General features: G+C 56.1%; 8 protein-coding genes across 8 annotated transcripts; 2 read left to right on the forward strand and 6 right to left on the reverse strand.

Annotated features, from left to right (window-relative positions):
• Nucleotides 1-211: 211 nt before the first annotated feature.
• GLRG_04744 (uncharacterized protein) lies at nucleotides 212-860 on the reverse strand (the record flags this gene model as incomplete). The annotated part of the gene is made up of 4 exons (XM_008095429.1): nucleotides 212-270; nucleotides 363-395; nucleotides 491-597; nucleotides 775-860. 4 exons carry the CDS (start codon nucleotides 858-860, stop codon nucleotides 212-214), a joined length of 285 nt encoding a protein of 94 aa, XP_008093620.1.
• A 1136-nt stretch (nucleotides 861-1996) lies between these two features.
• GLRG_04745 (uncharacterized protein) lies at nucleotides 1997-2863 on the forward strand (the record flags this gene model as incomplete). The annotated part of the gene is made up of 4 exons (XM_008095430.1): nucleotides 1997-2220; nucleotides 2302-2317; nucleotides 2508-2644; nucleotides 2719-2863. The coding sequence occupies 4 exons, from the start codon at nucleotides 1997-1999 to the stop codon at nucleotides 2861-2863; spliced, it is 522 nt and encodes a 173-aa protein (XP_008093621.1).
• A 2083-nt stretch (nucleotides 2864-4946) lies between these two features.
• Nucleotides 4947-6818, reverse strand: GLRG_04746 (uncharacterized protein; the record flags this gene model as incomplete). Its single annotated transcript, XM_008095431.1, has 4 exons — nucleotides 4947-5379; nucleotides 5441-5546; nucleotides 5588-5882; nucleotides 6168-6818. 4 exons carry the CDS (start codon nucleotides 6816-6818, stop codon nucleotides 4947-4949), a joined length of 1485 nt encoding a protein of 494 aa, XP_008093622.1.
• A 1940-nt stretch (nucleotides 6819-8758) lies between these two features.
• On the reverse strand, nucleotides 8759-10746 carry GLRG_04747 (uncharacterized protein; the record flags this gene model as incomplete). The annotated part of the gene is made up of 6 exons (XM_008095432.1): nucleotides 8759-9133; nucleotides 9191-9447; nucleotides 9538-9953; nucleotides 10029-10155; nucleotides 10219-10610; nucleotides 10667-10746. 6 exons carry the CDS (start codon nucleotides 10744-10746, stop codon nucleotides 8759-8761), a joined length of 1647 nt encoding a protein of 548 aa, XP_008093623.1.
• Nucleotides 10747-13119: 2373 nt separating this feature from the next.
• GLRG_04748 (FAD binding domain-containing protein) lies at nucleotides 13120-14883 on the reverse strand (the record flags this gene model as incomplete). Its single annotated transcript, XM_008095433.1, has 1 exon — nucleotides 13120-14883. One exon carries the CDS (start codon nucleotides 14881-14883, stop codon nucleotides 13120-13122), a length of 1764 nt encoding a protein of 587 aa, XP_008093624.1.
• A 2351-nt stretch (nucleotides 14884-17234) lies between these two features.
• Nucleotides 17235-20247, forward strand: GLRG_04749 (ATP-dependent DNA helicase PIF1; the record flags this gene model as incomplete). Its single annotated transcript, XM_008095434.1, has 9 exons — nucleotides 17235-17331; nucleotides 17396-17533; nucleotides 17659-17883; nucleotides 17946-17974; nucleotides 18027-18361; nucleotides 18458-19286; nucleotides 19362-19475; nucleotides 19556-19790; nucleotides 19865-20247. The coding sequence occupies 9 exons, from the start codon at nucleotides 17235-17237 to the stop codon at nucleotides 20245-20247; spliced, it is 2385 nt and encodes a 794-aa protein (XP_008093625.1).
• A 503-nt stretch (nucleotides 20248-20750) lies between these two features.
• Nucleotides 20751-21077, reverse strand: GLRG_04750 (uncharacterized protein; the record flags this gene model as incomplete). The annotated part of the gene is made up of 1 exon (XM_008095435.1): nucleotides 20751-21077. The coding sequence occupies one exon, from the start codon at nucleotides 21075-21077 to the stop codon at nucleotides 20751-20753; it is 327 nt and encodes a 108-aa protein (XP_008093626.1).
• Nucleotides 21078-22842: 1765 nt separating this feature from the next.
• Nucleotides 22843-24184, reverse strand: GLRG_04751 (tannase and feruloyl esterase; the record flags this gene model as incomplete). The annotated part of the gene is made up of 2 exons (XM_008095436.1): nucleotides 22843-23412; nucleotides 23516-24184. The coding sequence occupies 2 exons, from the start codon at nucleotides 24182-24184 to the stop codon at nucleotides 22843-22845; spliced, it is 1239 nt and encodes a 412-aa protein (XP_008093627.1).
• Between the last annotated feature and the right edge of the window lie 559 nt (nucleotides 24185-24743).

The following is a 24743-nucleotide window of genomic DNA, read 5'->3' on the forward strand; positions in this document are numbered from 1 at the left end:
CCGTCACACTTGAGGCGGGTCATGACAGTAGATAAGATCAGAAGCTAATTCGACCCATTGGTAGCCATGGCCGCATGCTCGCTCACTCAATACAAGCGCATGTTGCTTGTTCCACGCCGAATCGGGTACGGAATTCTCAAGAGGGTGATGGTACAAGGTCTTTTTTTTTTCTCCAATTCGTTTGAAAAGTGTCCCCCCAAAATTCGGTCCCTCATGCGCCGTTCTTGACCAAGGTGGTGACTGTGTCCTCGATCTGCTTGTCCGACAGGCCTGATGTCCGGGTTAGCATTATCGTCCGTCAGCCGGAGGGAGATTACTCCCAGACAGAAGGGGAGGCGGGAGAGGGGGGTTTAAATGCTCACCCTCGAGCGATTGGCTCTTCTCAACACCGAACTCTGTTTGCAACGGTATCTCGGTCAGCATTTTCTTCCTCATCCGTTCCGTCGCGCGCGAGTTCCTCGGCCGGGGAGGGTGGGGAGTGCGTCCTGACCGTATCTCGCGTAGACCTTGGGTAGCGTGCCGGCGGCCTCGCGCAGGAGGATGGGGGTCTGGGGGTTGTTCTTCTTCATCGTGGGGTAGGCTCTGGCGACGAAGGAGCTGCGGGAAAAGGTCAGCGGGTGATGGTTGGCCACGGCGGCTCGGAGACACGAGGACGGGTCGGCGGGAGAGGGTGAGTGAAAGTCCGGCGGCCTGCCGCGATGGCGTTGCCGCTGCGTGCGTGCGTGCGTATGTGTGGGTGTGTGATGTGGTGTAGTGAGGAATCAAGAAACGTACCGGGTCGCGGCGCTGTGTTCGCCCGTCTGGCAGAAGAGGAAGCGCACCTCCTTGAGGGCCTTTGTAAATGCGTACTTGCCCGACATTTTGCGTGGAGGAGGGGGGCGGACGGACGGAGGTTGAGGTCGATTGGGGTCGGGGTCGGGGGTCGATTCAATTGGGGGGGGGGGGGGGAGAGTGAGAGGCTCTGGGCAAAGGACGAGGAATTGAAGTTGACGAGATGCCGACGTTGGAAGGCGGTGTCCACTCTACATAACGCCTATGGGAATTAGGTTGTGCATGATTGGTCGGGATTGATTGGCTGGAAGCTTCGGAGCTGCTGCTTGTGCATGTGCATAATGTATTGAGGTACGTACAGTGTACCCCATTAGCATAATGTTTGCAATATGATTCAATATGCAATTGGAGGGGTCGCAGCATAGGCATGCCGTCACAGCCGCCAACCAAATAATTATCTTGCTAGCACTTGATCTGCCCTTTATCCATGTCATTTACTCACAGCGGGCCTATACAGACATTCTTACTCTTTGACTTGACATATAAGTGATTTTTCACCGCTCGAGTTTTATCAGGAGCAGTACGGAAGCAGGTTCGGGCAATATCCATTGATACTTTGCTTGCTTGGTTTCTTCTTCCTCCTTCTCGTCAACTCTTCTCTGGTTCTTTGTTAACGCAACGTGCTGCATCTCTGCGACCACGCTGGCTACAAGCGTACCACGTGGGCAGCGTCTCCCGAGTGAGACGCATTAGCACCGCCAACGCCCGCATAGGTAGTTTGCTATCCGTAAAGTACCTAGGTACCCGCCGATATTCGCCGTGGCTGACGCTTGGCCAGTGCTCCCTGGCAGCTCAGCCTGACGTTGTTCCCGCTTAATTCCGATCGGCGGCGCTTGTAGTGCATCGCATGTACCTTTCCCTACGCAGCTAGGCGGGCGGGTACCTGTGCGGCAGGTTCGCGCTCTGTGTAACCGTTCCCCCGGTCCCCGGGGACCCCAACCCATGGGGAGAAAAAAAAAGCCGCCCGCTCTCTCGGACTATCTCAAATCCTCAACGCCTGCCCTCTCTTTCCCAACCTTGACTCAACCTCCGAGTCCGCCGTTCGACAACGAAACCTAACCGCTCCAACCCAACCCGATCCCCCCTAATTCCTCCCGCCCGACCGAGTGCCGATTGTTCTTCAAACGCCTTCTCCTTTGCAACCTACCCCCTTCCAAAAGTCACAATGGCCCCCGCCAACAACTTCTTCAACGCCGCGCGCCCGGCCTTCCGCCAGCAGATGTTCGCCGGCGCCCAGATCCGCAACGCCTTCCGCACCTCCCAGTTCCGCACCCGATTCCGCGAGAGCTCCAAGAGGTGGCAGAGCTCGACCGCCGCTTCCGACGCCCAGGTTAGCTGGTTCAAGCGCATGTGGGACAGCCCCATCGGCATCAAGACGGTGCACTTCTGGTGAGTTGTCTTTGCTCTACCCCCCCTCCCCTCCTCGCGAACCAATGCAAACGAACACGGCGCTGACTGTGGTGGTTGCAGGGCTCCTGTTATGAAGGTACGATTTCTTGTGCGCTGAAGCTGCGGCATCCCCCCCCCCCCCCCCAACGAGAGGGACCATCCCTTGTAGATGGCCCGGCTGCGATGTCGGAGTTCCCGCATGACCATCCCGCGAGGACGGGAGACACGGATGATCGGGGAGGATACAATCAGAGAGACCGATTGCTGACCAGCGACATGATGTACAGTGGGCTCTTGTCCTCGCCGGTATTGCCGACCTTGCCCGTCCCGCCGAGAAGCTGTCCCTGACCCAGAACGCCGCCCTGACGGCCACTGGTATCATCTGGACCCGCTGGTGCTTGATCATCAAGCCCAAGAACTACCTGTACGTCACTCCCCCCCGCCCCTCCCGGGAGCATGCGCTCGGAACACCATGACTGACTTACTGACGCAACGTAGCCTCGCCGCCGTCAACTTCTTCCTCGGTGCCGTCGGTGTCGCCCAGTGCACCCGTATCCTCATGTGGCAATCTGCCCAGAAGAAGAGCGCCGGCGAGCTGGCCAACGAGGTCAAGGAGGATGTCAAGGGAGCCGTCTCCTCCTAAGACCGCGACATGGTGACGCCAGCAGGAGGGCAAGCGAGATGGGGAGGAGCTTAGACCGGGGAGGCAGGGGGGCGCGGTCCGACAGAGAGAGGCAGGTTAATGTCGCGGGTTTTCGGCGCAAAACAAATGTGTCTGCCGCCGCTTCGCCATGGGTCTGATAATGCTACGCGGAGGACAGGAGGGAACAACGTATCGTGCAGAGGCCTAGGTACTTACACCCGTTGCCGCGATTTGCGTCAAGACACTACGGAACCCGGCATGTGATATCTAGACTATTTTCCTTTTTTTTTTTTGTTCCACAGATCTTGACAGAGGAGGGGGTCCTATCGCGATTGGCGGCAGTGTCGACGCCAGCCTGGCCGGGCCCAGCCGGGATTGATCGGAGTGGACGACGGCGGTGGCGTCGCAGCAACAGACTGTTGCCAGACCAAATGGTCCAGGGGATGTGTCGTCCGCCAAGGTTCAATCCAAACTGTGCACCATCTGCTGTTAGTGTTCTTGCGGATCTTGCCCCAATCCATCCAAACGTCAATAGGACCGGGAATGACAGGTTTCTGCGAGGAAAGGCGTCAACTCGATCAAGCATTATCTGATTTCTCAAGTTGTCTAGTCCATCAACACAGAACCCCCGTGAACAAGCCGAACCCCCATGATGGCGAATCTGAAGGTGTCTGCCTCCGTGGCCCCTTCCCCATACATCGTCGGGGGTTGGACATGTCGTCGATGGGGCAACTCTGGAGGGCCTGGCTCCCCAGCACCAAAGTCGAGATTAACCTGGTGGCGCTTCATGTCATATGCGATGTTGGCCCGGCAGGAACGGGAATTTGCCCCTGCCTGCCTGCCAGAGACCGCAGCAGACCAGAATTTCCAAGCGGCTGCGATGCTCTACCGACACACTCTGTAGGCCACAAATCACCGGGTGCTTTTGTGATGAAGCAGTCCGGATGCTTGAGCAGGCGTGACCACCAGGTACAGGCGGGGAACAAGCAGGACGCAAGCGGGCGAATACCGTTCACTTCACAGCGTCTTCATGTGGCTGTTATTGGCTTGTGGCATTTGAAAAGAGACTCATAGTGTACAAGAACCGCAGGGAATGTCTCTTGTCGAGACACCGCGGTGTTCTCTGGTTATATCTCTCTCCCGGCTAGGTCGGGCATCGCCGTCATCCAGCGATGGGCCCGGCAGGGCTGGAATTTCGTTTTCCCATGGCAAATAGACGAAGCGTGCCCTCTGTGTCGTAGTGGTTGTTGGGATAACATTCTGTCCGTGTCTCTAGCACACGGATGGACAAGATGGGTTTTCGGACGTCGCAACAGACTGTACGAACGGCATGGTGCGGGGTCTAACAGACAAAGCCCCTTTCGACCCTAGGCGTTGATCTCTGGGTGATGATTCGTGATAGACATCGTTCATGCAACATGGATCACGTTTGTCATGTTGGTTACCATCGTTGGGAGCTCGTAAACGTACCCGGAGCCTAATCTCACTCCCAGTCTGTGTGTTTCTTGCCGAAAACTCTCTGAAAACAACATGGACATGATTGCAAACTGCTATACCATGCTATCGTGGAAGCCAACAACGTGTCATTTCTAGGCTGCTGGCGCTGCGGTAGTCAGTTCCTGCGCTTGATAGTCGCCCAAATCATCACACATCAAACATCCCCCCCCCCCCCCTCCGGCCGTCGTTTCTTTTTGGAAGAGATCAATCAATCCATGATATGCGCTCGCTACCTTCTAGCTTTGCGTTCATTTCTGCTCGGGCGGAGTAGGACGGTCCGGTCCCTTCGACTCACCAGACGCTTCGGTTTGGCCATCACTTCGCCGCCTTCACGCCCCCCATGTTCTTCGTCCTGGGGTTTCTTACCCTTGCGGCGCTTCTTGTCGATTATGAGGGATTGATTCTTCGCCGCCCTCATCAGGGCCCCGTGTTTTTCATCGTCGATTTGCCCCCCCCCCCCCCCCCCCCTGATGCTCCGTTGAGGTTCTGGCGGGTCCTCCGCATCACCTCCTTGTTCTCCGTCTTTGCCTTGCTTGCCTCCTTTATCCTTGCCCGGCCTGAAAGGAAGACGGAATTTGCCCCAAGTTCAGGATTCCTCGTCGACGTCCTCGGGTTGGTCGACTCGAGATTTCTCCTCCTCCTCAAACTGCTTGATACGGCGCATCGCTTCATGAAAGTTGTCCGTCGTCTCTTTGTACATGGCCCCTTCTCGTAGTCTTTGCTCCTCCCGCTCTGGGTACAGCATCAATGTCCGATCGCCCATTTCCAGATCGGCGTCCGCTTTTCCCGGGTAATCGGCCAAGTACCTACGCTTTGCGGCCTCCGATGCCTGTTCCAGGACCCTTACCAGCGTCTCGCACGTCGAGTACTTTCCCTCGACGAGCTCTCCAAACTCTTTCTCGAGCCAGTCCTCAAAAAGCAGCCGGGCGTTCCGTCCACTCAGGCGGAAACCAGCCGGCGAACTGGGAGAGGTTGCAGGTGGTGTACTTCCATGCAGGATGAGGGGGTCGAGGCAGTCGCTGGAGCGGGTGCTCGTTGAGCAGATAGTGGCTTGGCACTTTTGGAAACATCCCATCATACTCGTCCGCTCGTCCCTCCTTGCTTGTTATGGTATCCGACCACACAACAGAGTAGCTGTAGTCAAGGAAAACCACTCGGGGCTCTTCCAAGTCGTCGCCGTTGTTCCCTAGCGTGAGAGAAAAATGTCCCGGGCAAGAAAAGTGTTACGGTTGATGCCCGCGTGCAAGAAAGATACAAAGCCGTCAAGCAGCGTTCGGAAAACATTCAGTCTGGCGGACAGGTCGCTAAAAGACACACCGGATTTGCCGTCTTGAGAGCTAGGAGGACTCAAGAATGCATTTTTGGGAACCATGAAAACACGCCCGTCGTCGTCGTCGTAGTAGTCGTCGTCGTACACAATCTCGCGGTTGCACATGCTCTCCATGGAGGCACCCTCGATGTATTCCATGAGAACAGCACCGACGTATCGCTTCCGGACGTCGTGCAGGTCCTTGGACTCGAACTACATAGTCCAAGTGCCATGATACTGCGGGGCGGGATGGGGATGGCCGGTAATCCCTTTGTTGTACCAGTGCTGCAAGGCGTTGGCCTCGCGACTGAGCAGTTCATCAGCCCAGTCGTCCTCGGACATTTCGCGATGGTCTATATCCCAGTATTCGGCTTGCGGGAAGAGCATTGGATCGAAGACTTTCAACACCACCTTCATTCCTTCATCCAGCGGCTTGTAGCTCCTCCGAACGCCCCCTGGCTGCGTGTGCGTTGGCGCTCCCACAACCTTACAAAGCACCAACTGTATCCCGAGACCGATGCCGCCTTTGATGAGCTCGAGAATCTCGACTTTGGCAACGTCTCGTAACGAGAACATACTTGTCGATTCGAAATTGCGAATCTGTCCCTTGGGAAGCTTTTGTTCAAGCGAGGGAAGACCCGGAAGCCCGTGGGGCGGGGCCGGGACGATGGGGAAGAGGGTCAAATTCCGACCCGGGATGTACCGCCGAGACTCTCGGTTGAGTAAGGGCATATCGGCTTTCTCCTTGTTGATGCCCTTCTTGGATGTGATGCTGTAGCCATTGTAGAGCACGGGATCCAGCTCGTGTTCATCCTTGTACACACCCCGGATGTTTGAGTGTTTGGGTGTAGGAATCGATGACAAGGGAGACCCGGCAAGGCTGGGAGGGAGAGAATCTTTTTCGGAGGACGGGGCTGTCGCCACGACGTCACCCGTGTTCTTGGGGATGATGCCGGCGTGGTTAAATGAAGAAGACGGAGCGACAGAGACGTTTTTGGGGTACCCGACTGGCGTCGAGATTCCATCATAGTTCACGACCATGATGTCTGTGGAGCTGGACGGAGAAGGCGTCTGAGAGAGAGGCATTTTCCCGGAATCGGCTTCTGAGTGCGGGACCGTCGCCGGTACTTGATTCTCGTCCACAGACATGGTGCCTGAATGGTTGAATGAAGGGAGCGTCAGTGAGAGAATTCGGGTATGATGGCGACAACGAGTCCTGTGTTCGATTCAGCAATGTGATTGCAAGCTGTTGAGAGTAAGTACCGTGTACGCAAAGTTGTCGGCAGGAAGATACCATACAAGTAGATGAGCTCGAAAAGGAGCGATTGGGATCTTGGTGAGGCCGCGAAGGGAGGCGAGGCGAGGCGGGTAGCGATGTAAAGTAGAAAGGCGAAGTGAGGTAGGCAGCGATGTGAAGTAAAGAGGTGAGCCAAGGTAAACAGTGAAGCAGAGAAGTAGACAAAGTTTCCTGGTTGCACGGGTCCAGTAGCGTTTGCCAACGAACACAGAAAGCTAGAAACCAATCACATGCCCAACTGCTGGATTCCATGAAAGCAGACACACAGGAGTCAGAAGCCAGCCAATGCAGATCTCCAGTAGGCAATTACTGGTCTGCTATTGTCAGCTCCTGATTTGGATGACATACGTAATACTGCATGGGCTGCGACAAGCACTCGAGCATGGGGTTTTGTTTTTGGGTATTGATCGAGAACTTGACCCTAAATCCATCTGCCTTGCTCTTTGATCTTGGTGCCATCTTCAAGTAATAATATCTAAAGTCCTTGATAGCATCCTGTAAGCAGACGCTGTCCGAGCGGCAGCAAGCTATTCTGAGAGAGCCGGACGACATCGTTGCCATGATTTGGGGATTGCTCAAGAGTCCAGCTGGAGGCGACGTCCCCGTCGACACGGGTGCCAGACTATCCAGGAGATCCCCAATCGACAGAGGAGACGGCAGCGGAGCCTCGGTAGTGTTGATGGAATGTCCGGGTGGCGGAACGTCCGCCCCTCCAAGGTTCTCAGAGTCCCCGGTTGGAACGGAAAGTACCGCGGTAGGGGATTCAGGGGGCCGGTGGGAGAGAGGGAGGGTTATGTATGTCCTTAGGCTTGGGCTGACAAGACCACGGCCAGTGTTGATGTCACCCGTGAAACCTTGAAAAGGGGCCGCCATGGATATAAGCACTTCGGTCAGTGTTTGACGTCCTGCAAGGAGCGGCAGAGCGCAGGCCTGCCGACGGTCGGGCATCAGAATTTGCTCGCCACATTCGGGGCGACGCTTCGAGACGCCTCGCTGCCCGGGAGACGGCGGTGCTCGGGCACGATACTGAACAGGTCCATCTGCCTGTGTATATGTATCGAACTGAACGTATCTATCCGTTCTAGACCCCATAAGCGACAGCCCAGCTCATGCGGTACACGAATGTCACATTTCCTTGGCGCCAACTCATCATGCCTTGGCCAACCCCTATCTATTCTCCAGGGCCACTTTCGAACCGACGTCCGTGGCGAAATCTGGCCATCCAAAGGGCCAGATGGACCTCGGACACCAATTCGCGAGGTTCCTCTCCCCTCTTCCAACCTTTTCGTCGACGAAGCCGTCAGCAGGACCATTGGAACAGGTGGGAAAGGGGTGGGAGAACGCACATCGTTCGTCAAAGGAAGATCCGGCTCGCGGAAGAAGACTAGATGCTGTTGGGGGCGGGGGCTGCAGTAGACGGTTCCCCAGGGGCACCCCTTGGAGACGACGCGGCATGCCGTGGTAAGGCATAGTATGCCTGTGTTGCCTTCATTCATCTCCCTCCCACCCGATGCTGAGATGGCCTCGTGAGGCTGGAGCTCCAAGATGGAAGCGGCCTCTGGAGGAAGTATGGTGTGACAATCCCAGGACGAGGCGTTCATTGACACATGTCGCATTTTCCATGACCATGATTAGGAGACAGACATTCAAGTTCATTACATGGCGAGTCTTGTATGAAAAATGGTAAATTTAAATGTGAAAATCATCAGGTATCATGGTGTTTTACAGTCATAGCTCATAAATGTCCACAATCGTATCAAACATCTCTTTCTGCCCCGCCAACGACCTCGCTTCAGGCCCTCTCCTTGTGCTCGCCAAACGCCATCTCCTCGTCGCTCGAGCCCTTCTTAAGCTTCTCCGCCGCGCCCCGCCGGCGCAACATATCCTCAACCTCGCCGGGCATGGCGCCGCTGTTGCGCCTTCGGATGGCCTCCTCCTCCTGGGCGATGTACTTCAGCGGCCGCTTCGATGAGGTGGCGTCCTTGTCGCGGAAGACGAGAATATTTTGGTTATTGGCGAAGAAGCGGTCGATGTCCTCTAACGAGCGGTCGGACGTCTCCGGGTAGAAGAAGTAGACGATGGGCACGAAGGAGAAGTTGAAGACGGTCCAGATGATGTAGAATTTCCAGCCGAGGGCGCTGATTCCGGGCGGCGTGATCTCGACGACCTGCGGGTGGTTGGCGTTAGTGAAAGGATTTGTGACAGGCGTCATGGGGAGGCTTACCATGAAGTTGACGATCCAGTTCGTGGCAGTACCGAGGGCGGCGCCCTTCGCGCGCATCGATAGACTGTTGATTTCGGTGGGGTAAAGCCATGGCGTACCTTGCATTCCGATTCCAAACAGGATGTAGTACAAAAAGAAAAAGGCAATGGAGGCCTTGGCCCACTGGGCCTGGATCTCGGGGGCGAGGCCGCCCATCTCGTTGTAGCGGATGCAGATGGTGATGGCTGCGTAGCAGACAAACTGGCCAAAGGCGGCATCTATTTGGTGTCAGGAACGTTCCATCTCATACAACTCACACGCATTCTCTCTTCCTCTTTCTTTTTCTCGCGGGAGGGTCTTGAACTTACACATCATCATCTTTCTCCGGCCCCAGCGCTCCACGTTGGGGATTCCGATGAGACTGAACAACAAGTAGCTGACCGAGTTACAAGCGGCCAGCAGCCTCGCGAAGTTGTTACTCAGGCCGACAGAGTTAATGAGGACCAGGGGAAGATAGTAGCTCGTAACGTTTATGCCGCTAAATTGCTGCATGGCCTGCGTTCCCATGCCGAGAATTAGCCGGCGAATAGTGCAGGTGCCGGCGGTCTCGCCGGTCCGGCCCCGGAGGAGGTCGGACCACAAGATGGTGTTGTCGCGCTCGAAGTCGACGGCCCACTGGATGTCCTTGGACTGGGTCTGGATGAAGGCGTCATCGACGGGGCGGTCCTCAAGGTCCGCAAGGATCTGTTCGGCCTCGGCGACGCGTCCTTTGGCGATGAGCCAGCTAGGGGGAAACAAGTTAGTCTCATGTGCTTGAGGGTTTGCCGGGCGTGGAGAGAGATAGAGAAAGAAAGCATACCGAGGAGACTCGGGGAGCCAGGGAACGGTTCCGTAGAGGATGATGATGAACAAGAACTGGAAAGCGAGGGGCACACGCCAGGACACGGAGCCGGTGAGGGATGAGAATGCAAAGGTCACCCAGTTGCCTGTCCATGGTCAGCACGTGTTGTTTTATTCCAGGGTAGAAAGCACAAAGCGGAGGGACTCACTCAAGGAGAAGCCAAAGATATTCATAATCATCTCAATGACAATCAGCTTCCCGCGCCAGCTGGCCTTGCTGGTCTCACCCTGCCAGACAGGAGCGGTGGAGGTGTTGATGCCGTTGCCGATGCCGGCGATGACGCGGCCGACGAACATCTGGGGCAGACCAAAGGAGACGGTCTGCAGGATGGCGCCGATGGACATGATGGTGGTGCCAACGAGGATGGTGTTCTTGCGGCCCAATCGTTCACCGATCCAGATGGTGGAGACGGCACCGAGGAAACAACCAATGTCGTAGATAGCGGTAACGGTGGATTGGAGCTTGTCGTCGCCCACGATGCCCATGGTCTCGAGGAAGTCGTTGGTGACGATGACGCCGCCGAAGACGCCCTGGTCATAGCTGCAAGGGGTGCGTGTTAGTCATGGGGCTAGATGGGATGGAGTGAATGGACGTACCCAAAGAGCGTCATGTCTGTTGCACAGGCGACGGTCACCCAGAAGGTGAGCCATGCACCCTTCAAGCCGAACCAACCCATGATGAAATGAAATGAGAGGAGGTCTTTCAGTTGAGGTGTTTGAAAGCGGCGTCCGTTTCGTATGAGGGGTGTTGTGAGTGAAGGACGAGAGGAGTGCGTGAATGGTAAACTGTCAGACAAAGATGCCCGTGCGGCGGGATTCGAAAAGAATATATGTATGCTAAGACCTGACAGATCCCGTAGACCCCCAAGAATGCAAGAGAGACGCTGACTAGACAAGACCAAGAGGCTGAAGCTCGTGTAGAAAAGGCGGCGGCGGACGGACTCTATATAGATGGCCAGGAAGACCGGTAACTGAACGGTCAATGCCGATGCATGGCTCCGAGTCCCAGTCGGTCGGGGGCCGGATGGGCCGCTCAATCCTCGCTCATATGTGGGGTTGAGAGATTGGTGTGGATATCAAGGCGATGTCATTGACATGGTGCGGCGGTGTTGGGCGGAGGTAGACGACGTAGCTATGTCATCCTTCCCCAGACAAACGAGGGTCAGTAGCGCCGGTGCCATTTTCCCAGTTGCTGGCTTCCAAGGTTAGGCGTTGTGCAAGAGCTGAACGGCGCTGTTGGCCAAAGAAAACGAGGCGGGCAGGGTTCCCGGGGGGGAGCGGTGATCGCCCGTTGGCACCGGCGCCTAGTAGGCCGGGCCGAAAAGGAAGACGGGGGGGCCATGGGTGGGAGAGCAGGCCTGCCTGAGCTGAAGTGGGGGATGGTGGAGAAGACGACGGAAAGGCGATGCATCATCCATGATTGTTTGACGGGCAGGGTGTCGGCGAGAGTTTCGGGGTCGAGGCCGGCGTCGGGTGAGCGTTCAGTCAGTGTCAAGCGGACGGCCGAAGGCGACTGTGTGTGTGGGGGAGAGAGGGAGAGAGGGAGAGAGGGAGAGAGGGAGAGAGAGAGAGAGAGAGAGAGAGAGAGAGAGAGAGAGAGAGAGAGAGAGAGAGAGAGAGAGAGAGAGAGACAGAGGAAAAACAAGGTAAGGTACAAGGTACACTGCCACGTACAAAAAAGTGACATGGTGGAAAAATGCGAATACACACGGACTTGAAGATGTGTCCCGGTGGTCCTCGACGTTGACGTTGTCGTTGTCGTTGTCGCTGTCGTGGAAGGAGCAAAACGCTTAGTTTCTTGGTCGCTGCCGAAAAGGGACGGCCGATGACGTCGGGCAGGACCCACCGAGGCTCTGAAACGACCCCCACAAATGGTACCTGGGTCCTGGGGCGCCTAATCAGGCAGGTATGGGTACGTACCGACACACGTACACATGGACCCCCCGCCGTAGTTGAAGCTTAACCAGGTCGATCTTGATGTTGGCTCAGGGGACGCCTTCGACGCTAGGCCCGGCATATCTCCTGTTGAACGGGAGGAAATACATCTGTATTAATCCGTCCTGTCGACGATGAAAGAAGAAGAAGATCATCACCGTCTGGGTTTGCCATGACTGCCGCTGCGGCTAACGTGATATCAAAAAGGCCCGGCTTGTTGGACCAGCTTCTCACATCCTACCTAGTCTGATGGGGGCACAAAACGAATACGCTATAGAGGCATATGCACTACGGACATCGTCGTCGTCCTGGCCTCGCCAGCTTCCCCCCTCCTCCATTGCATCAAGTGGGTACTGGGGAAGAATAAAAAAAAGGAGAAGGGCCAGATCCTCCTCAACCCCCCCGAAGAGCATAATCGGTCCGAATCCCAACACCCGCTATGATGTCTTGTTGATGCGGGGAGCGCTGCGGTGCATCAGTCTGATGTGTCGCCCCCACCAAACTCTGTTGCCTGACGTCTTGGTAACCAGAATAAGGGGCAGAGAGAGAGAGAGAGAGGAATCTAAACGCAAAGAGCAAGGAGGGTGCGGTCCGGCCACCATCTCCTGGCGCCGTTGCGGCTCCGCCGTGTCTGTCGGGGACATGGCTGCGCGGGCACGGCGCTTGGCTCGGCGAGTCTCCGGGGGCCCTTTTACTTTTATTTTTCCTTCTCCTTTTGTCCTTTTGTCTTTTCTCGCCCGAGACAACGGAAGCAGGAACTGCTCTGCCAGCTCATCAATCCGATTCGGCTGGGGGATTGCCGCCGAGAATACGGCCGAACACGCCGCAGTCTCCAACACGTTGTCTCAAACACATTGTCTCAGTCAGAAAGAGAAAAAAAAGAAGGCAGTGGAAAGAGCTTGCTTTTCCGGAAAAAATATTAAAATTAAAAGAAAAAAAATAATAACCCGGGGCCGGCGGGGGATCAATCCCAATAGGAGAGTTTACTTGCTCCCCATCGCCGAAAAAAAAAGCAACTCCTTTCGTGCCCAGACGCTTGCAGACCCATGGATAACTTTCCGCTCAAAAGACAATTCGCGAACAACATGACGGCCCTACGGCCCCCCCCCTCCCCCTCACATCATGAGGAACTCGTCCATGCACTCGGCCGGCCCGATGAAGGCGACGTAGCCGTCCGGCCGCACGACCACCATGCCCGCGCCCCCGCCGCCGAATCCGTACCGCCCGTGCAGCACGCCGTCCGGGTCCCTGTACCCGCCCCGGCCGACCGCCTCGCCCGCGTACACCTTGACGACGCCGTACTCCTTGAACCGGCCGTCCGTCACCAGCTTCTCCTCGGCCCGCTCGAGACCCTCCTCGTCCGTGTCCGTGCCGGCGAAGAGGAAGACGGTGTGGTCGCGCGCGCTCGTCAGCCCGAGCAGCCACCCGGCCTTGTCGCCCCGCTCGTCCGCCACCTCGCCGTCCGGCGCCCGCCACCCGCCCCGCACGGGGCCCTCGAACCCGAGCGCCGTGCCCACGATCGGGCTCCGCCGGTACTTGATGGACATCTGAGAGATGAAGGTGAAGAGCGACAGCCGCCGCGCCCGGTTGTTCCAGATCCGCGGCACGATCCACGGCATCAGCGCGTTGCGCACCGTCGTGAAGAGCGTGTTCTGCGACGCCACCATCGTGAAGATGCGGTCTGTCCCCGCCAGCAGGTGCCGCCCAACCGGGTACCGCTCCTCGTGGTACGTGTCGAGGAAGGCCTCCTCCTTCTCGCCCCGCAGCACCGCCGCCAGCTTCCACCCGAGGTTGATGGCATCCTGGATCCCCGTGTTCATCCCCTGCCCGCCCGCCGGCGAGTGGATGTGCGCCGCGTCGCCGGCCAGGAGCAGCCGTCCGTCGCGGTACTTGTTGACGCCGCGGCAGTTCCACTTGAAGCTCGTCAGCCACAGCGCCTCCTCAATCTCGAGCCCGGGGCCCATGATCTCGTGCATGAAGGCCTGGAACTCCTCGACGTCCGGATCGCCCTCGCGCTTGCTCAGTGATGACCGCTCGCCCACCATACGGAGCACGCCGTCCTTGAGCGGAAAGGCGACCATGACGCGGCGGCCGAGGAAGAGCGAGATGCGCTCGGTGTCGTACTCGCCCCGGATTCGGGCGTCGCAGAGGATGTACTGCGTCGGGTACTGCGACCCCTCGAACGACACGTCGGCGCTGTGCCGTACAACGCTGTGCGCGCCGTCACACCCGACAATGAACTTGGCCCGCACGATCTCCTTCTTCTCCTCCCCCCCCTCCTCCTCCCCCGACTCGCCGCCGCCGCCGCCGCCGCCCCGGATGAGCGTGGCGCTCGCGCGGACACCATCCTGCTTGATGTCGCATGCCGTCACGCCACGCTCGACGTGGCCACCGTAGGCCTCGAGCTGGCGCAGCATGGCAGCCTCGGTGTCGGCCTGGGAGATCCACAGGGGCAGCGGGAAGCGGGTGTCCTCGATGCCGAGGTCGTCAAACGTGCCGGTGACGAGCAGGCGCTTGTTGCAGTGGATGTTGACACCGGGGCCCTTTGTGCCGTCCGTCAGCATGGACTCGGCGATGTGCGGATGGCGGTTGAGGAGCTCCTGCGAGCGGCACTGGACAGCGAGCGCGCGCGACTTGTCCGACGGCTCGGCCAGCTTGTCGATGAGGCGGAAGGGGATGCCCTGTACCGACAGCTCGAGGGCGAGGGTGAGGCCCGTCGGGCCGGCGCCGACGATGAGAACGTCCGTGTTGCTCATCTTAGGCAGACGGCGCTTGGGAGGCTTGGGAGAGGATGTGGAGGAGGCTGTAGAGGGGGTGGAGGTGGAGGAGGTAGGCGACGTCAACGATGCCTTTTCGGTGGGTGATTTTGGCGAATGCATTTGGGTGCGGTTGTATTTGTGATTCTTTTGATTACACTTGTCGTGCCAGTGTCGAGCAACGAAAACAACCATCAGTCCTATCTGAGGCCGAGGGGCGGGGGATGGTAACTTAAATACCGTTGCCGCGTTTGCCTTTTCGTGCCGCCAGTCGTATAGACTACACGCCGCGTGCCCGCGAAACGCTCAATGGAACTCGATATGCTTCGGCTGGTTCAAAGTTTCCAATGCCCCGCGACATCAGCTGGACGAGTCCATCGGGGGGGGGGGGGTTGGGTTCGCCATACTAAGCTCGGCGCCTCATCTCCTGACGTAGGTCACGCTCGGTCTGGGAAACCCGAGGGATGGTTTCCCGTGGGAGGCGGCGAGATGCCACGTAGTCGGCGCCATGTTCGTTGTTAATGATTAGAGTGCAAGGCTGGCCGCATCAGCTAGCGCCTGTCCTTGCGGTCGTGTTCATTCGAGGGCCGGGGCCGGATTGTGCCGAACGTCCGTGGTGTCGAGTTTACCATGTTTCCCAGATCGGGTCAACTTTCCATTTAGGCGACATGTTTGTGCTGTGTCTGGCTTGGCTGTTAAGCATCGTCCTCTTTGGGATTTTGGATGGGCTCCTGCTGCGTGGTTCGAAGCGGTGTTGGAGACGAATAGCGGAGGCTTGGGCCAGGCTTCCCGTGCATGGAGTCACGTGAGAGTCGGCGGTCGGGAGTCCAAGCCACCGATGCACACCCTCAGCGGTATGATACGCAAGTCGGGGCGTCAGGGCCCCCTCCCTCGTCATATGCAAAACAAGCTATGCATAATCCTGCAAAAGGATTAACAGGGTTTGGGCAATGATGCTGTCGAAAGACATGTGACATTATTGTTGTCCTCGGGCAATGCAGGAAAAGAACAGACAGATAGGGTGAAGCCGTGGCGGATAAAGAAACAGGGCGCATTTGCCTTTGAGGTCGTTAAAGCGGGCAGCCGGGGTTATTCATGCCTTTGAGGGGGTTTCTGGGGGTTTGTTTCAAGATGCATTTAAACCAGGGAGGTGAGGTGGTCCTCACTGAACCCTTGATTTGTGGTGCGACGGGAATGCATCTGATGTTGTTGTTTCTTCGCGGAGAAAGTTGAAGGTTGGAAGTTGACAAGGTCCCGAACCTTGAAATTCTAAGCGAATCAATGTCTACCCTACCGTCGGCTGCTCTTTTTCATGGATGAACACTGAGCTCCAACGCTGGCTTGGAGGTGCATCGCTTCCTCCAAGCGTCCAAAGTCTGGAATTCATGGCTCAATGCTGGTTGATGCTGGGTGGGTGGGACTGGCGTGAGCTTCCTGCTCTATTGCCTAATTCGAAAAGCAGCTTGTCATACCATTGGTCGCTGCTACATGACGCTACCAGATCGCGTGGCATGGCAGTCTGCGGGATGGATGCATGGATGCCAGTCAGTCCGACTGCCAATGGATTTGCTGGGAGGGCTTACACCATTCTCCCATTTGTAACTCATCAACCCATGATTTCTGCAAACCTCATTGCCCTTGCTCAAGTCGATTGCCGTTTGAACGCTACGTCCATCGTGTGGAATGCATTTGGCGGCTCATTCGCAACGGACGGGTCGACAGCGGCTAATCGAGATGATGCTCCTGTCGGGATATTCAACCGGTGGAGGGTGGAACCGACCCAGTGTCATGTGACCCAGCTCCATCCACGTGACCCTCCTCAGCAGCTCACTTACACCATGTGTATCTACGGCAGCTGCCACTTTCTTTCTATTCTTTTCTTCAACTTCAATCAATCACCACCTTCAGAACCAATAGAAAATACACCACTATTGCCGAGATTCAGCAAGCAGGACCCTCGTATTTTTTTTGTCTTTCCTTTACACGGCATTACTATTTCCCCTTCCCTGTTTCTTTTCTTGTTCCTTTCTCTTCTTCTTTCTTCATCTTCTCTTGAGGATAATGTGGCGCAGTCTACCCAGCCACGATGCACCTAAGTACCTAATGTGGCGGCCGCCACAGCCGGAAAGGACCAAACTGTTTCACCGCCGATCCCACCACACACTTCTTCCAGGGGAAATCCCAACGTTGCTTTATTGAACTTTGACGCGCGCCCGCGCTTCCTAAGGACGCGACTTTTCTTCATCGTCATGGTTGCAGAGGATGACATGATAGATGATGAAATTACACAGGAAGATTGGGATGCCGCCTTCGCAATTCAATCCATGGTTGCAGAGGATGATATTACAGATGGTGAGATTACACAGGAAGATTGGGATGCCATCTTCGCAATCCAACCGATAGTTGCAGAGGATAGCATTGCAGATGATGAGATTACACAGGAAGATTGGGATGCCGCCTTCGCAATTCAATCCATGGTTGCAGAGGATGATATTACAGATGGTGAGGTTACACAGGAAGATTGGGATGCCGTCTTCGCAATCAATCCAATCGCCTACATCTTCTCTCAAGGTCCGTATCTCTCTCTCTCTCTCTCTCTGTGTGTGTGTGGCCCTATTTTAACCCCGTCCCATAGCCGTGGGTAGCAAGCGCAGTCAATCCTTTGGTCCCAAGTCTCTACCCTCACCACAAGAGCCCAAGCGACCACGCTATGATTCCTCCGAGCCAGATTACATCGCTTTGCTCTCGGATGACAACGATCCGGCCGTCCCCGGTGAGCCCCCCGCAGAAGCGGAGCCGGTCGAGGTGACGGTGGACCGCCTTGTGGCCGAGTACACGCAGGCGGAACCGATCGAGGCGATTGTGAACCGCCTCATGGTCGGGTACACGCATGCGGAGCCGACCATGAGGCGGTGGTGAGCCGTCTCGTGGCCGAGGGCACGCAGGCGGAGCCGGTCGAGAAGACAGTGGACCGCCTCGTGACCCTGTACAAGCAGGGCGTGCCCCTCACCATCTCCGACAAGAAGGCGAAGTACTATGTTGTCTGGCGTGGCAGAAATTGCGGCATCTTCCTGAGCTGGGAAGATTGCACCGATCAGGTCCATAAATTCACGAAGAGTGGCTGTGAGTTGCCCACCGGACCTCGTTTGAGCCAGGGGCTCTTCAGCTGACCTTTCATAACGCAGACAAGAGTGAAAAAACATTCCACGAAGCTGTGAGGAAACAACTCCATCTGTATAATTAACACGAGGCTGACACACGCTAAGGTGAGCCGTCTTACCGAGAAGCTTCTTGACGAACCTCTCGAGGAGCTCGTTAACCTGCTCCGTAAAGAGCTCCTTGAAAAGCCTCGCGAAGACCTCCTTGAACAGCTCCACAAGAAGCTTCTCAACAAGCCTCGCGAGGAAATCCTTGAATTGCTCCGTGAGAAGCTCCTTGAAAAGCTCCGCGACCAGGCCCGCGTACGGCAACATTCTGCCGCCGCCACGGGGCCGGCCGGTCATGGCTCACAGTCGATCCCGCAGCCAGAGTACGTGCTGTGCAAGGAACAACAAGAAGCCATGGACCTTGCCATGCAGGGCCACAATTTATTCATTACTGGGTACGTAGTCACCGCGCGCTGGAGATGTCGTCTGATGTAGTCCAACCTTGTCTCCGTGGCAAGCGTCAACTCACGATTTATTCTGAATGCTCCCAGGTCGGGCGGATGTGGCAAATCAGTCCTCATAAAGGCCCTTTATCGCAAGTTCCAGGACATGCACAAGAATGTCGAACTCCTTGCACCCACCGGCTTGGCTGCCAATAACATTGGCGGCCGTACAACATTCTACTACGCCGGATGGACACCCGATGGTGCCCAAAAGTCGATCGAGTACCTCGAAGAGAAGTCTCGAGCTAGGCGTATCTTCATGCGATTTCGGTACACCGAAGTCATCATCATCGATGAGATCAGCATGGTTGAGAATTTCTTCTTCGGTCGGCTCAGCCACGTCATGAGTTTCATCCGTCGCGACGTAGCTAGACGAGAGGGCTGGGTGCAGCCCGAAGGCGCGTTCGGGGGCGTTCAGGTCATCGCCGTCGGTGACTTTTGTCAGCTCCCCCCGGTGCTGCCGTTCAAGAACTGTCTCGAGTGCGGTAGACCTATGAAAGAGAAGGTGTCTGATATGGCCTTCGTCCCGTATTGGTGCTCTCATTGCCACCGCAGCTTCAAGGACTGCGACAAATGGGCGTTCAAGTCTCCCGAGTGGAAGAAATGCGATTTCAAGTATGTGCACCTGACAAAGATTCACCGCCAGAAGGATGAGCGGTTCATCAGGGTCCTTCAGAAGTGCCGCTTGGGAGAGAATCTTGACGAGAGCGACGTGAAGCTCCTTCTGAAACACGAAACCCAAGTAGAAAACGGGACTCGTTTGTTCACCCATAACAAGCAAGTAAAAGATCACAATGAGAATAAATTCAAGGAGCTCCCCGGCGATGAGATGGAGTACACCAGTTATGATGCCTTTTACCCAAACAACAGGGGCAGTGTAAGACTCCTTACTCCCTCAAACCGCCAGATCACCGCCCTCCGAGGTACTCGCTCATACTAACTAGCCACGCAGGAGAGATACCGCGCTAAACGCGCCAACGAAGAAATGGCGCGCTTTGCAAAAGATCACCGGTACACGGATCCGCTGAAACTCAAGGTTAATATGCCTGTCATATTGCTTGCAAACGTGAGTTTCCCTACCCCTCTACTAGTCTAAACATGGGGATCGGGGTCAGTTGTCAAGTTGACTTACCCAAATCATCGCAGATCGACCTAGACAACAAGCTCTACAATGGGAGCCAGGGCGTCATTTCTGGATTCGCACCACTCCCTTCATACAGCATACCAGATGAACCTGACAGAGACAACTACGAAAATGACCCGGACGGCTACCATGCCGCTATGGAGAGGTACAGAGTCATGAATATATCTCTCGGTTTAATAAAGCCGCCTAAGACGCCAGGGACGCCCGAGCCTAAGTTGCACAAGCTGCCCGACCTATGTAAGTAGAAAACCCACCAGCCCCGGTCCAGGGGGTTCTGCTCCGCTGGCCCTCTGCTGATGTGTTACGTCTAGTCCCCGTGGTTCAGTTCACAAACGGAAAAAGCCGCGTCATTGGCCCTGATGCCTGCGTCGCTGAGGTCGCCAACGAGCTCAACGAGGGGGCTCCCTACGACTACCTGTCGCGGACGCAGATTCCCCTTGCCCCCGGCTGGTCCATGACCATCCACAAGAGTCAGGGAATGACCCTGGACCGTGTCATCGTCAACCTAGCCAACACTTTCGAGAACGGGCAGGCTTACGTGGCGCTGAGCCGGGCGCGGTCCCTCCTGGGCCTCGGGATCGTATCGACCGACGAGCATAGGCTAAGGAAAGCCATAAATATTGACCCCGAGGTGAAGAAGTTTATGGACCGACTCAACGCCCCAAATGTCGGGTCGGTTCAAGCTGGGAAATGATTTCATTCGTCGAAAAGTTGTCATCAGGCTGATGTCTCGGAGGTGGGCCTTTCTATGCCAGAGACGGTATGACGAACCGCAGGTCTCGCTCAGCAGGTTGCTGTCGTGAGAAGCCGTGAATCATTGTCGCATTATCCGATCAAAACCGATAGATGGGGGAGAATTCCACATTGGCTTGTCAGTTTAGTATTGTTGGGTTTCTGGGTACATTGCGCAAGCGTTCTGGAGTTGAGGGTCTGAGTTCATACAAGATGTATAAGACGACACCACGAGTCGCGCGTGGTAAACGGGGGCCATTCAGCTTTTCAGCAAACCAAGTAGCCGTTTTACAAATATTCATTCTTATACCCTGTTAAGTTTATCCGATTCCCAGTAGGTTATGTAGCACATATCCGTTTACAGTACGCCGGCTGGCGCCTCTTTCCCCTGAAATAAAACATTTTCCTTTTCAACTTTTGACGTAAATTGATGGGCGTATTGCCCCCCCCCCCCCCGACCTCGCTCTAGTCTTTACGGTTGACCTCGCAGAAGGAGTCGGAGCCGGTGGCCCCGGCCTTGGTGCAGAACTCGCGGAACTTGCAGTTGTCGATGCCGACAAAGTCGTTGTGGGGACCCGTGTTGAGGACGCACTTCATGACCGAGTCCTCATCTTCCGAGTACAGCGGCCAGCCGGGGCTGGACGGCGCGAGCTTGTTGCTGTTGTTGCAGACGACCGCTGTGATGGTGTCGTTGGCGCTGCCGTCCGCGTTGGTGCAGTGGCACTTGTTGTAGTTGGCGCACGCGTTGGCGCCGGCCAGGAGAGTGGCGAGGAGGACGAGAGCGGACTGCATTTTGAAAAGCGAGTGTGTGTGTTGAGAAGTGAGTGTGTTTGAAGCGAGTGTGGTGTTGATAGTTGCCGGTTGGCAGTGTAAAGAAGGTTGTGATTTCGATGCTGACTGACTATCCGTGTTGACAGCCTAGACCCTGCCGATACTTTATACTCTTGGAATGTTCTCACTCTAGAAGAGGTTGCTAATGATTCTACTATATTAACACTATACGGATACGCCTTTGATGTGATGCATCGTCGGCGACCCCGCGGTCTAGCCATGAGGGGCTCCTTGCCTTGAGTGAAATACCGCACATACTGGAGAGCTTTGTTTCCTCTTCCAGGCGGCTCTCTGTCGGGGAACCCGAGCCTCTACTACGTATGATGGGTAAGTACAGGGTGGCAGGGGGAAGTTAATTACCCCTATGATGTTACCCCCCACAGCTGATATCATAGTAGAGGGGGAATATTCACCAAAAGTGAAGTCCTGCAGTAGGGGGGTGAACATTAGTTACCTAAAAGGGGTAATTAACTTCGGCCGGATACCATTGTATAAACTCCCTAGCAGGTAGTGTGGAGTTGTGACCCACGTACGGCCCGATACCGTAGTAAGCGGCGATCACAATCTACATAAACACCATGCGAACCTGACTCGTGCAGAGAACTGCCACCCAATTGCAAGCCTCGCAGTCTTGTGCCTATTTTTAGCTCGGCTTTGTGTGCCGATTTACCCCATAGCTTTGAGTTTACGTACTCTATTCGAATTGCTTTTTTTTCCTTTAAGTTGCGAAGCGAGTCCGTCTTGTCCGAGTCTCCTCTACCTGCCTTGATTCCCATCGCGAGATTTGACGCGCTCGAGACGGTGTTGATGCACCACAGCCAGTTCGCGTTGGGACTGGTCTTGAAACACTCCAACGAGCCAACGGCAGTTACTTGAGCCGCTTCGCTGGCGGAACGCCCATCGCTTTACCCTCTGGCCGAGTGAGCCTCGCGCCAGCTGAAAGTGCGACCCGGCCTCTGGCTAACTGCTAATGATTTATACTGCGCGGAACACGGACAATAAGTATCTTTGTATACGGCATGTAGGTTGCCGACATACTGCACGGAGCATGAAACTATCCGGGAGCTGCAAAGACAACAAGAATCGACATCTATATTGTTGCTACGAATGGAGAGAACGCATCGGCAGCGTCTCCTCCATTCGGCAACCAATGTTGGCAACACGCAGATGACACTCTATCAACTATTCACAGCCCTTGATATCACACTTGCACAGCGATACTCAAATGGTAAGCAGGCTGATTTCTCCAGGTTCGCGTGCATACGTCCGCTCCAAGTCGTTGCAGCCAGACCTCCAGCGCTGCCGCCGTGATCGCGACCACGAAGGTCGCGGGACCATGAAATGTACTTGGTATAGTACGGACTAAACCAGTGGTTCAGTCAATGACAACCGGCAGGTATCCAGGATTCCCGCTTTTTGTTGGGACAACTTGGTTCGGTTTGGGTATTGAAATATTGTAGGGTGCGAACCGTGTCCCTCTTGAAAGCCAGGAGCCGGCTCAATAGAAACAAGGTAAATTTTGCCAGTTCGGTAACAGACTTATTCATTATTATTATTATTTTTCATTTTTCATTTCTGAATCTGAATTGCGGGCAGTCAAAGCCGTTACTCTTGCAAAAGTGTGTAATCTAGTAACTCTAAAAGACAAGAGCTTTTACTATAGGTACATTGCTGGGCAGGCCAGTCATTCCATCCCTAAAACGACGACGCATCGTGCAGCTACACCTCAAACGCACTCCCAGCTGTCCGGTGTACTGGGATCGCCTTGGTCCTTGTATACGTTTCGCGCCGGGTATTTGCAGTGCTTCCTTTGCAGGTCGATCTGGCCCGACGCCGTCTTCCGGCTGCCGAGGATGTAGACCGGCGCGACGCCCTCCTCAACCCATCGGACGACCGCGGACAGCACGTTGGTGTCCGGCTCGAACGACGCGAACCCGTTCGTGCTCCCGCCGATCAAGCTGGCCCCGGTGCCGCCGCCGCAGTGTCTCATGCCGGAGATGCGGAAGTAGCGGTAAAAGCCGTCCAGCTCCGCCGAGGGCAGGTTCATGGTCCGCGAGACGTGGTCGCAGTACCTCTCCGAGTTGTCGCTGCTGATGGCTGGGTCCTGCAGGCCGTGGTAGTGCAGGATCTTGACGCCGCGCTGGCGCACGCCTGAGAGGTCACCCTGCCAGGTGGACACGTTCCACGGGTCCTGTTGAGCGGCCACCTCGTAATCGTGATGGTTCAGCGTCGAGATATTCCACTTGGGGTCATTGTACACGGCATACCGCCACCAGTCCATGGGGTATGCGTTGGGCTGCCCCCCCGAGCAGAAAGCCCGGCAGGCTTGCACCCGGCTGCATTCGAGGGTAGATGAGCTGGCCCTCCCCGCCGTATACGGGAGAGAAGACGGCACGAACCATCTCTACCTGTTCACTAGTCAGGCACGCCGCCCCCGACGAGCCACCAGAGCAGATGAGCCCTTCGGGGCGGTACTGGCAGAGGTTCGGGTCTTCGATGATGCCGTCCTCCAGCCCGTCCAGGCCGTCACACTGCCTCAAGATGTCGTTATATACCAGGCCCCACTTGGCCGGCGTGAGAAACCGCGAGTCCTTGCTGGTGCCGGTCTTGAGGAAGAGCTGGCCGGTCCAGGACTGGAGGCTGACAAGATCGAAGGCGGGCGCGCCGGCGACTATGCCGTCAAAGTCCTCTGGGAACGACTGCGCCTCCTTGAACCCCTGCCGGCCTCCCGTGGAGCAGCCGATGTAGTAGGCCTTTGTGTGGTTCTTGCCGTAGAACTCGGCGGCGACGGCCTTGCCCAGCTGGGCCTCGAGGTGCACGGCGCGGTAGACGTAGTCCTCGAGGACGCCGGGGTTCTTGTAGAAGGGGGAGCCCGAGATGCCGTCGTGGCCGTTGTTCGTCCCGATGGTGGCGAACTGCTGAGAGGCGCCGTAGTTCAGGTCGTCCCGTGTATCGTCTTGTTTGGGAGGCTCAGCCGGGCCCGCCAAGGACTCGCAGTCCGCAATGGTCGAGCCATGGGCGAACCCAACAGCCAAGGGAACTTGAACTAAGGGGCGAGAAATCCTCATAGCTGCGACGGGGGGGGGGGGGGGGGGTTGCTTGGGTGACGCACCAGGACAGGACACAAGACGCAGCATCACCCGTCCAAGTATTTATTCCCAAGTGCCTGGGTTGCACTCGCTGCGGTTAACTACCGTGACCAGCTCCCGTGAGATCTGCCGCATGTTCCCGAACCCGCAATTATGCCTGTGTCCTGTCCCTTCGGGATAGGGGCCCCGCAGGCGGATCACGACCTGGTCAGTCTTGTTTGCTGACTATGCCCTCGGATACCGGGGTTCTGTACATCTTAGTGGTTGGGGTAACGAAGCCAAGATAGAAAGTCTAGCGTTGGATAACCACCGCCCTAATAGTGACATAATCAAGATACGCCGTCTTCTCTGCCTTTCTATCGCCACTAGCTGGATGTTGTAGAAGTCAAATACATCTAAAGCAATGGCAATGACGATAGTAACAATGATGGTACTGGCCATGGTGATAAATGATAACCTTGTAAGCTGTGAGATTAGAGTCGATCGCCTGCCCAAACAGGTTAAACAAAGCCTGAGGGCATGCGGGGACGGTTGCTTC

The sequence above is a fragment of the Colletotrichum graminicola genome (assembly GCF_000149035.1).
Source record: "Colletotrichum graminicola M1.001 genomic scaffold supercont1.15, whole genome shotgun sequence".
Lineage (NCBI taxonomy): Eukaryota > Fungi > Ascomycota > Sordariomycetes > Glomerellales > Glomerellaceae > Colletotrichum > Colletotrichum graminicola.